This window comes from Sminthopsis crassicaudata, chromosome 1 (assembly GCF_048593235.1).
Source record: "Sminthopsis crassicaudata isolate SCR6 chromosome 1, ASM4859323v1, whole genome shotgun sequence".
NCBI classification, from domain to species: domain Eukaryota; kingdom Metazoa; phylum Chordata; class Mammalia; order Dasyuromorphia; family Dasyuridae; genus Sminthopsis; species Sminthopsis crassicaudata.
In genome coordinates this window covers 555350457-555363034 of record NC_133617.1, presented here as the reverse complement: position 1 = coordinate 555363034, position 12578 = coordinate 555350457, and the positions used below count along the sequence as shown (strand labels likewise).

General features: G+C 35.0%; 1 protein-coding gene across 4 annotated transcripts in view; it reads left to right on the top strand.

The window, feature by feature from the left end:
• Nucleotides 1–12578, top strand: part of FAM81B (family with sequence similarity 81 member B) — an 85017-nt gene that overhangs the window by 19913 nt on the left and 52526 nt on the right. For 3 of the 4 annotated variants that reach the window (XM_074282063.1, XM_074282064.1, XM_074282062.1), the window contains exons 3-4: nt 5106–5349; nt 9772–9890. In XM_074282063.1, the coding sequence (XP_074138164.1) occupies nt 5106–5349; nt 9772–9890 (363 nt within the window). The remainder of the gene's footprint in view (nt 1–5105; nt 5350–9771; nt 9891–12578) is intronic. The other variant, XM_074282065.1, reaches the window with a different exon arrangement.

The following is a 12578-nucleotide window of genomic DNA, read 5'->3' as shown; positions in this document are numbered from 1 at the left end:
GCAATTTTCTTTCAAGTGAAAAAAGTTTGAGAAGTCCTGTTATAAATGTATATTGTACAATTATCTAAAACCAGGGAGTGAGTTAGAAGCATGAGTTTAGTGGAACAGTGAGCCAGGAGAGAGAATCATCCTCTAAAAAGAATGAGTTTGGGTGGAACTTTTCATCAACCAAGGCTGCTTCCTTGGCTGGATCTTGTAATTTTCAAAGGTTCTGGAGAATTTGGACATTTTACTCCATGTCCTCACAGCATCCTCAAAAACAGTTTCTGCAACAAGATTCGAGAACAGACTGTGTTGATGAAGAAATCAGAATGAAGACTTAGCAGAGAACTAGAAGAAAACAGAGAGCCAAGCAGAACATCTTGAGAACACCAATAAAAGGACTTTCAGGAGCTGAGTTATACCTTATCCTACATGTGATCTCTGGGCTCAAATCTGCAGGCAGAAAAGCATGTTATAATCTTCTGGAAGAAACTGTTAGTTGTGAGAAGGGACCCCAAAATCTAAAATAGTTTTATTTTTTAAATGTATTAGTTCACTTGGTAGAGAAGAGAAAGTCACAAAAAAAAGTGTGTGGCTCCTTCTTTAAGACTCTGAAAGAGTCCAGACAAGGGTATAAGCACATTTTTCTGATTGACTTCACCTAAGTAATAGGTAATCTCCAGAAGTGTGGTTTGAGATGAATATCAGCAGTTAAGTCAATCTAATGTGGGAAAACCAAAACAATATCTGAGTTCTTTCAGACAAATACTAGTTGGCATTTAAATATAGCTCACAACTAGCTTCCCTTGAGCATCTCTGGGCTCAGCCTGACCTCGACAAGTAAACTTTGGGGTTAGACCATTTCTAGCCACATAAAGCTACATATAAGTGATAATGGACTATTTTTCACAGTACCAATTATTTTTACTATGCCACTTTAGAAAATGCCTCTTTGTAAAATCTAATTGTTTTTAGGAACTGATAATTATGGCTAGAAGCTCACTGAAAATCCTTGTTCATCAGCTGTAGTACTATAAAGACATTGGCCAAACCCTTAAGGTTATAGCCCTGAATACATATAGTGCCAGGTCAGTATGAGTGTACTTTGGGATAATAGCTCAAGAGCCAAGTAAAGAAAGGCAAAAACAAGCCCCTACCATCAAGATCACATTCTAATAGAATTACTAAATACATACAAGATACAGTATAAATGGAAATTAAGCTCAGAGAGAAAACACTAATTCTTGGGAGAAGGAAGAAATAAACATAACTGGAAAGGCCTAAAGCAGAAAATTATAATGGATCTGAGTCTTGAAGAAAGCCAAAGAACCCAGAAGACAGAGGCAAGGAAGAATATAACATTCTAATCATGGAGGAGAGTCAGCAAAAAGGTACAAAGTGGAGGAATAGAGTACCTTGTGTGTGAGATAGCAAGGTCAGCGTAGCCAGACATGAAAATATATGCAAGGAAGTACAATATAGCAAGACTAGAACGATAGGAGAGGATCATATATGAATGGATTTAAAGGTTGAAAAGAGCATTTTTAATTGGTTATAAAGTAAAGACCCCTAAGATTTATTAAGTAGGCGAATGACATGGTCAGACCATGGAAAAATCATTGTTGGATTTGTGTGAGGCAAGATGTTGCCTTCAAACCAATTAAACAGTTATTACAATGGTCTATCCATGAGTCAGTAGAACCTATGTCACAGTGACAACTGTGTTAGCAGAAAAAAAGGGGACATCATGAGAAATGTCAAACAATCACAATTCACTAGATGAGATATGTGGAATAAATGCAAGAAATTAGTCAAGAATGGTGTCAAGATTACAAGTCTGGGTGACAAAGAGGATAGTGGGCATTCAACAATAATAGGAAAGTTCAGAATAGTTAAGGAAATGGTAATGCCACAAAAACTTTAAGAGAAAGGGTATACAGAAGAAGATAATAGTAATAAAGGTTGAAAACAGATTCAGAAGCATAAAGATTCATAAAAGACTATGAGACTTGAAAATTATGAGATCACTGGGAACTTTGGAGGTACAGCAATGTGAATGGAATGATCAACTAGGTGAGTGCTATGGAAGTTATAATAACCAAATTTGATCCCAAGGATCAAATCTGGGTATATGTTTTTCCTCATATCTTCATAAATGTGGGGGTCTATGGCTATGGAAAACTGCAAATGTCAGTTTTTCCCCCTCTTTTTTCTTCTTTGGTATTAGGAATGGCTTTCTGGGAAAAGGGGAGAAATAAAAAAGGACACTTAAGTGATGTGAAAACAAATTACATCAAAATAAATGGGTTTTTAAAAGTAAAAATAAGTGTCAACAGCCAAAAGTAAAACTAAAAACAATTTACCCACATCTTTCTGGGCTGACTTCCCCCATAAAATTCTATTTCGTGGAATCATTTGTTTTTAAATGTACAAAAACCAAAGGATTTTGAATAGAGGAAGGGACCTGATTAGCTGTAAGCATCAAGGCCTTTCCTAATCTAGCATTACAATAGAAGATGCATGGGAAGGATAGAGGCAGGCAAGCCTGTTAGGATATTATTGTAATAGCATAGGAAAATGATTATGAGCACCTGTATTCATGTTGAGGTGGTAGGAATAGAGAAACAAGAAAAGACATGAAAGATTTTCAAGACAGAACTCACAAAACTTGGACATAAGGGAATAGAGAAGAATCAGAAATAATCCCAAGAATTTCAAATATGGTGAATAAACTATTTAATGGTAGTGATACTAACAGAAATGGAGAAGTACAATCAGGCTTTGAGGAAAATAGCACAAACCCTTCCTTTGTCTCATTCCACTGTTCTATCCTCATTCAGAGACCCCTCCCTGACTTTCCTAATCCCACCCTACCATGCACTTTGGCCATATCCAACTAACAAATAAATTGTCCTTACATATCCCATTTTCCATAGAATCAATAACCATTGGAAGTACCATAGATATAACTTAGTTCATGTTCCTCATTTTATACTATTTTATACTATTCCCATGTTGAAAAATCTCCTGTGGCTCCTTATGTCCTATTGTATCAATTATAACCACCTCTATCTTGCTTTTAAGATACAATCTGGCAGCAGTTAATTCATTTGATATCTCCTCCAATTTAAAAACACATAGCCTCAAGTTTTCAGCACATACTCAATGCTTATTTACAATTTATTTATTCACTTAATCTATTTTCCTTTTTTGGAATACCCTCTATTCTACCCTCTTAATTTGTAAATTATATCTTCTCTTCAAGTTCCGCCTTCTCTATAATGAAGCCATAGTCTACTTCTACTCTGAAAAAGGTATCCCTAGCTAATTCTCGAAAGGAAAAGATTAATATCAAGGCCATGAGGTCTAGGATCACTCAGCCATTTGCTTTTTCTGAGGCAAGGCTGAAGTGTTGTGGTGCTTGGACATTTATCACTATAGCATCTTGGTTTGAAAAGATTTAATTCATCAAAAATTCTTGAACAGCTATCCTTTAACTGGATAGGGTCAAAATGATTCCTAAGGTAAAAATAGCTTTGTTTAGGATTAGTTATTTTCTGTTGTATGGGGAACCTGTAAATTTATTTAATACAAAGATCCCCAGATCTATTGTTAGGAATTCCAGCCCAGGGCCAAAATTGATTTATCTACATTATCATGTATAAATCATTTAATCTCTCTGAACTTCAGTTTCTTTATCTGTAAAATGCTCTGCTTACCTTACAAAGAAAGGGTTTTGTGAATATTAAAGTGCAATATAAATATTGCTTGTTATGTTGTTATGGAGATAATTTATTAAAGCAACATACCTATCTTTCCTCATTGTCCTCTGAGATCAGTTGTGGCAACATGTTTATAGGGAGCCATTCTGTCTTCTGGCTGCAGTTTCTAGTGACCTTCAAGGTGAAATGAAAGCTTTATATTTCATTTAGGATGAATGTTGTAAGCAACCACTATCACTAAGACCAATAAAGACTGCACCCATCACAGCCCTATTAAGCTTCTTAAATTAGTCCAAGATACATTGGTTGCTGATTAAAGGAGTTCTTGTATCTGAGGACAGCAGACACCATAAACAAAAGAAAACAAACATTCAGCCAGGAACAAAGGGACAAAACTTGTTTTCCTACAAGTATCTCTTGATATAAAAACAAGGAAGAAAAATTTTTCAAAGATCTCACTGTCTTCACGCGTTCTTTCCAAATTTTTTTAAAAGAAAGAAAAATTGTCCAGGATTGATGTAACACATACAGTCACTATTGGACATGGGAAGGCTAAGATTAGCATACACTTGAGATAAGAAGTTCTGAGTTGCATAGACTTTTATAAAACCAGTTGGTTGTCTGCATTAAATCTAGCTTCAATTATGGTGAGCCCCTGGGAGCAATGGCCACAAGGGGCACACTGGCTCACATTTAAACAAAGCAGGTCAAAGCTTTCATATTGACCAAGTGATACTTTGAATAAGTCTCAAAAAATAAATAAAAAGACAAAACCAAGAAAGAAAGAAAAAACTATTCAAAGTTTTTTTTTGTCCTAGTGATGTTATGGGACTTAAGCACAAATGTTAAACTACTCCTAGCAGGAAGGAAGTAAAAAAATTTCCTCATCAATAAAATGCAGGATTTGGACTAGATAATTCCTAAAGTCATGTCTAGCTAATAAATCTCATAGTCCCCAAAGTGTGTTTGGACTTTGTTTTGTAGAAGAAAGAACAATAAGGGAAAACAAGATTCAAATGTTTCCTGTTAAATTATGTCACTTAATAATGAAAATAAACTTGTATTCTACTCTATGGCTAACTGAATGATTTAAACACATGTAAGATGTAAACCTTGTAGCATAAAACTATTACATTATAATATACCATTTGTTTATGTGGAAAACATTTTATGTGTCATGGTATGATGTCAAGATAGAGAAATAGACCTGCATTTTAGAAGGAACAGAAAACTAAGATTCTGACGACAGTAGTCCTTAAAACTTCACTCAACTTTTTTGTTTCACTTAGGTCACTGTTAATTCCATGAGTTGACAGATACTGGTGGAAAATAGAAAGGAACTTCTTCTTCAAATGTATCAGCATAAAAGCCTTTGATTTCTATTTTTTTTCCTCTGGCTAGGGATCAGCCTTTTCTTCCTGCTATTCCAGGGAATCTGAGGTATCCTGTAGAAGAACAACTCTCTAGCCAGGAGAGAACTATAGCTGTTCTTCTTGAACAGGCCTTTCGCATCAAGGAGGAGATTTCATCTTGTCTTCAAGGGAGCCATGGATTCCAAAGGGAGGAGTCAATGGCCCGGCAGCTGCTGGAAAACCACATCCAGACTATCACCAGCATTGTCAAAAAGCTCAACCAAAACATCCAGGTGACTTCTTTTTTTCCCATTTGGTGGCATCATTATTTGATGAAGAATATTTACTACCAGTACCATTTTTTTTAAATGACATAAAAGGGTTTTTCTTGATAAAATAGCAATTGGTTAGTGCTAAAATTATCACATGAAGGAAAGTAATAGAACTGAATTGAAAATTCTCATTCCTAGAGTAAATCAAATTAAGGACTTTTTGGAGTGTAGAGGAAGAGGAAGAACAGGAAGCAGAGACCATGAACACACTCTCTCTTAATTCCATCCCTGATCTTAAGCATGTGGACTGTAGCCTGAATGCTCAGGCCAGGTGATATATAGGATCTGCCCTTATAAGATGGAGCTAACTAGTATGGTTGTAAGAAGTGCTGAGAGGAGTAGGAGGGCAATAGGAACCTTAGGAGTGGGGGCAAAGTGAGGGAGGTAGCATATACTTCTTTCCTCCAGAACAGAGGTATATGAGTGAGGATGTGTTCCTCCTAATCCCCCACCCACCATAGTAATCTTCCATATTCTACCACTGTACTGGCGGCCTCCTTCCCATCCTCCCTCCCTTGTCCACTGACCTAAGAAGAAATATTGTTCATGCCTACTATCCATCCCTGGAAGTCAGTATCCTGGGATAAAGACACAACTAATGTTCTAAGAGTTGTAAAAAGAGGTAATTTTTTATTTGATTATATTTGTCAATTAGGAGGTTTTTTTAAGGTTAAATCACTGACACGAGCTAAAAATGTAAAAATTCTTAGAACATGTATTAGATAAATCCATTGATAAACTTGAAAATAAGTTAAGAAAACCAAACTATTTGAAAATTTCACCAGAAAAGATAACCATAGCCTCCTGGAACATGCCTCCTTTATCTCAAGAGACAGAGACAAAGAGAGAAACAGAGAAAGAAAGAGAGATATAGTGACACAGAGACAAAAAGACAGAGACAGAGACAGAGATAGAGACAGAGATAGAGACAGATCCTGGATGGATCTGACTCTTATTATTCTTAAATGCAAGGGCAAGAAACTTTAAAGATCCATTTTTTTCATACTTAATCTGACAAAAACACTTTTAAGAATTTTATATGACAAGAGCAGCTAGATAGTGCACTGGATAGAGTACCAGCTCTGGAGTCAGAAACACCTGAATTCAAAAATGACCTTAGTTGACATTTATAAGCTGTTTGATTCTGGGAAATTCACTTAATCCTGATCAACTTGCCAAAAAAAAAAAAAAAAAAAAAAAAAAAAGAAGAATGTCGTAGGACCATATGTTTAGAATTGGAAGGAACCATAGAGACTATTGAATCCAACCCTCTCATTATCTCATTTGTCACATGAGAAAACTGAAACCCAGAAAGGTTAAATGACGCCTAGGATCACACAGCAAGTTTGTGGGGTGAAACTTGAATCCTAATATTTTTATTCCAAATCCAGTGCCCTATCCATTCTGAAAATAACTAAATAAAAATATCTGTTTTTAAATTTTGATTTTATTTTGAAGGTATATATTTTTTTAATACTAAAGAAATAAAGGATTATTATTTGCAGCTAATGAATAGTAATTTAGATATTAGCCAAAGTTACATACTATTACATTACATACTCAAGGTCCCAGCTTCTTCAAAAAGCCTTTCCAAGGATTTCTAAATATTAGTGCCTTCCTTCTGAGACTATTCACCTTTCATCCTGTCTATATCTTGTTGGTACATAGTTATTTACGTGGTATCTCCACCATTAGACTGAAAGCTCCTTGAGATAGGGAATATCTTTTACCTTTCTTTATATTCCTAGTGCTTAGCACAGTAACTGGCACATGTTGCTTTATAAAGGTTAGTTGGACTGACTTCTTTAACTTGGCTTAAAAAAAAAAAAAAAACTTTGTTGTAAAATGAATTTGTTGGGGTTTTTTGAGCCATAAGGCAAGCTTTTCTTGCTCTTCTGGCAAATTCCATCAGCTAATTTGCAAATGCTCAGATTTCTTTATATGGACCTTTGACAGTTTCATGTCCATTTGCTTAGCAAGCCCTTTTTATGTAGATAATGCCAAAGTTAACTCTAGTCCCATAAATGGTCAAATTATCATGAATTCCAAAAGAGTAAGGTTCTAATTAATGTAAATTTACTCTAGTGTATAATATAGAAAAATCAATGAAGTCCAAGAATAGTCCTGCTCCAAATCCTAAATTTCTGCTAAAAGTAGTATATTCCCCAAATAGTGGATACTAGTTGAATTCCATCACACAAGAATTTACTAAGTATATTCTATGAGTCAACCCATATTACAGACATTAAATATTTTTTCTTTTTAAAATTCTATTCTCTCACTTTCCTTGAAATCTGAGTTATTTCTACTAGGAACTACAGAAATTTTCTTGTCATTGATTTCCAATTCCAACTCAGATTCAATAAATTGATTAATGTAGTGCTAAGGACTGAGATAGTGTTTAGATAAGTCTGGTCCCTCTCTGTTATCCCCTTATAATCAAAGAGATTTCTAGGCTATCTCTACAATTTATATTGTAATTTCATTGAGATTTCCAATTGCATGGATATGCAATCTTCCCCATATCATCATATCTCAGCATTGACATTAGCAATTTGGGGATATTGAAGAAAGAAGATAGAGATTGGAATGGTCATCATAATAAATCTATATGTTTACTATAAATGTTATTTATCCTGGTTTTGGGTCAAAGGAAAGTAGCTACTATTATCACAAGATATTTTGCTAATGTCTTAAAGTAAAAGCAGTAAAGAAATGAATTTCATTTCTAGACAGTACTATCATAATGAAAATTTAATTTAATTCAATAAACATTACTAAATTCTTTCTAAAATATTTCTAGAGTTTGGGGTTTTTTTAAGCATTTATTTTGTGAAAGGCAACGAGGGTACAAAGAAAAAAGGCTTTCTTCATCCTTGAGGGGTCTACCTCCTGTCAAGTAGTTTGCAGTTTTGTAGAAAGGGCTTTAAATAATAATATAGATTATTGTGTGATTGTTGCATAGGAAAAGACACATAATCATAGAATTTCAAAGTTAGAAGGACCATTGGCATTCATTAGTCCAACTAATAACTCCTTCTTTAACATGTGCAACAAGGTGTCATCCATCCACTGCTTGAATATTTGCAGTGACAGAGAAGTCACCACCAACAATGGCATTTCCATTCATCCCATTCTGCTTTTGAACAGCTCTCCCTAAATGAAGTTTTTCTTGGAATCAAAATTAAATCTACCTTTTGTAGCAGCCCACTGCTCCTGGTTCTGCCACCTGGAGCCAAACAATAATTCCACTCCCTTTTCTTCATAACAGCTAATCAAAAATTTAGATATGGCTGCCATATGCCACCCATAATCTCCCACTCCCACCCCATTACAGGTTTTTCTTCTCCAGGCTTCTTTCAAATTATTTTCAAATTACATGAACTTAAGATCCTTCACAATGTGAGTAATCTTCCTCTGGATAACTCTCCAATTTATTAATGAGCTCTCTGAATGGTTGTACCCAGAAAGGAACATTCCAGGGCAGAATAAGGTAGTGTCTTCACCTACTTCTTCCCAGAAGTCATGCCTTAATGCAAACTTTTAATTGCATTATCTTTTTAAAATGCTCTGTCATGGTGCTGAGTTTACCATCATTGAGTATTATTAATTGCCTACTATGCACCAAGTGTGATGCTAAATTAATCTAGCTCCTTTTCAGTGAAAGTTCTATCTAAACATGTAGATTCTTAGTGCTGCTCCTTGAAAGCATCCCAATTTCTCCTTATGTTATAAGAATTCACCAATTCTGAGCTTCTTTCCAGGCAATGAGATCATGTTATTTTTGAGTCCCTTCCTTAGACATTGGAGAATCAATAATGTATAGCTTTCCAGTATCTATTCTTAAAAGCTCAGGCTCTCTTTTGATGTCATCTGTCACCCCCAATTTCTAGCCAATCGACATATATAAAGTTCCTTGGTCCGTATATAAAATGCTATGGTTCTGATATAGCTCTTTTCTTGCATGCCCCAGAAGCATGGTTTGTCAGGTTTTTGGAATCAGCCAGATTATCAGCCCCAATAGTCAAAGTGTCTATAAGGGTCACTCAATTTAGACAAGTTATATAACTTTGCACCTTTTTTTGGCTTAGAGTCAGGAAGACCAGAGTTCAAATCCAGCTTCAGACACTCACTAGTTATGTGATCCTAGGCAAGTCACTTAATCCTGTTTGCCTCAGTTTCTTCATCTGTAAAATGAGTTGGAGAATGAAATGCAAACTACTCTAGTACCTTTGCCAATATGGGCTCATGAAGAGTTAGACATGACTAAAACAATGAACAACAACATACTAAACAAGAATCAAAATCATAACTGATAAATAGTACTTTCACTATGGCATGAAAAAATACATATTAATGAAGAATTTTACTCAAAATTTGCAGGTTCTGGAAGAACAAATAAGGGTTCGGGACAATGCAATCACTGAAAGTCATTTTGCTTCCCAGACTTTTAACCAGACTCAGCTCCATGGAATGGGAGATCTCCGTGGAAGAGTAGCAAGGTAAGTGAAAAGAAGATTCTTTCAGAATTCCTATGATAATAATTAGAAATCACAATCTCTTTTTTTCCTCAAAACTTTTATACAAACAAGTTTCATATTGTGGTAATCAAATTAGTAAAAGTAAGCTAAATAGGTTTGGTGGAAAGAAAAATCTCCCAGTGAGAGCCAGCATGATGCAGCGGGGAGAGCTCTGGATTTGAAGACATAAGATCTGGTTTTGAACCCTACTTACAAACCATGTGACTTTGAGCAAGTAGCACTCAGTTTCCTCATTGATAAAATGAGGTTGGATTATGTGGCATCTGAAGTTGCTTCCAGCTCAAAATCTAAAATCCTATTTTTTAACTTATTTTTCTTGGGTTTGGGGGATTTGAGTTTTTTTTGGTTTTTTTGGATGTTGTTGTTGGGTTTTTTTAATCAACATGGAAATATGCCTTTCATGACTTCAAAAGGAGACAGAGAGAACGAGAGAGATCTTATAAGTCTTTGCTTATGAAATATATATTTATCAATCCTCACCTTATATCCATCCCCAATAAATTGCCACATAAGCAAAATAAGAGAATTTTTGTGAAGTCTTCTCTGGACTCAAATCTGCTTTCAAATGTTTAATAGCTGAATGATCATTAACCTCTGTCTGCCTCAGTTTTCTTAACTGTAAAATGTGGATAATAACAGAATCTACTTCCCAGGATTTCTGTAAGGATCAAATAATATAACATTTCTAAAGTACTTTGTACAGTGCCTGGGACATAGTAAGTGCTTCATAAATGCTTGTTTCTTTAAAAAAATAAAAAAGAGAGAAAGAAAGAAAAGAAAAGAAGAAAACCACAGGATATAGTTAAAGATTTGAAAATCCAACAAAGTAACACAAAGTATTTTGCAGCTTAACTCCACTCCAAAATTTTCATAGCTACCCTCCATACCACCAAAATCCAGGAAGCATATTTTCAGGCAAACATATACATATTCATACTACTCTTTAAAAATTTTAAATGCCACTAACATAACATTTGGGTGGGTTTTTTTTTTTCTTTCATTATACTCTTCCTCATATAACTCCCCACCCTCCAACCTTAGCAAATTTTTCAAAACTGATGAAAACTTCAACACATATACATGTGCATAGTCTGGCCAAAGAAATTTCCATAAGTCCAAAAAAGCATGCCTCTTTATGCATTTCAAATTCATCACCTCTCTTGTCAGGAAATGAATGTTATTTTTCCTTTTCATTCTTTTGTATTTTTAGTTTATCACTGCATTGATGAGAATTTTAAAACCTTCCCAAGTTGTTTTTCTCCATGATGTTATTATTACGAAATTGTTTTCCTAAGTCTGCTCTCTTTTTCTGTGGAAGTCTTCCCAATTCATCTGAAGTTGTCCATTTTTTTATTTCTTATGGACCAATAATATTATTTTATTTTCATGTACATTTGTGTAGTCATTCCATAATAGGATACTCCCTTAGTTTTCTAGTTTGAGCTGCTGTAAATATGTTTGTATCTCTAGGTCTTTTTTTTTTAATTTCTTTTGATTTCTTTTTCTTTTTTAATTTATTGCATACACACACACACACACACACACAGCAACTTAGTAACTTGTTAGATAGAGTTTCACACACAAGACTTGTAAAATATGTAGGAATATGGCACAATGGAAAGTGAGCTAGATTTGGAGCCAAGAGAATTCTATGTGATCTTGCATAAGGCACTCTTTGGGCCTCAATTTTCTTGTCTGCAAAATGATGACCACAAAATGATGACTATGGTCCCTTCTAGTACTATGATTCTGTATAATATTTCTAATTCAACATTTCATTGTGTTCATAAATTAAAATCTGACTTTAAAAGGACCCCTAGAGTCATTTATTCTAACTTCTCACGCAATACAGAAAGAATTCCCACTACATTCCAGACAGTTCCAGTTACTCTGTCACTAATTACAGATTTCAAATATAAAGAATTCTCTAATTAGACAGTCTATTCCACTATTAAACATTAATTTACCTATGTTAAGCAGAGGATTCTGGAATCAAGGCTGGAAGAAACTTCTATCCACTGATCTCCTTCTGGAATGTTACAAAGTCTATACCCTCCATCCTACTCAGTCTGTCTCTGTGACCTTCAACAGCTCAGCCTGTTCAGCAACTAAATCTTCAAATTCAATGGTCTACCAAGATTTTTAGTCCAGGCTGTTTCAGAGCTCTATGACTTGTGACTCCTCCTCCATTGAGATAGAACCAACTTGGTAGTTATAAGAACAGTAACAGTAATAGCTGAGATTTGTTGTTGTTTGTCCATTGTTGAAGAGGACCAGCAGAATGGTGATGTTTTGACTTGCAAGTGAATTGGATTTAAGTGAGACAGAGCTGTGCAAAGTCAACAGATGCACTCTCTCCTCCAGGGTCATCTGGATCATCTGGCAAGACATAGTCAAGAAGACTGGAAATGACCCTACAGCTAATATTTTGCCAGAATGTTAAAGTTTGTAAAGTATTATAGATAGCCATTTGTAATTTTAGTACAGGTGGAGATTGCCCCAGACAAATATCTCATTAGAAAGATTCTGTCCCATTCTGGGAACAACTCAGGTAGCAGAAACTCCAACAACCAAGAAGCAAAAAAACACCCCTTCTCTAACCTGAAGAAATAACAGTATTTTCTTTCTTGGTATTTTCCATCAGATGCT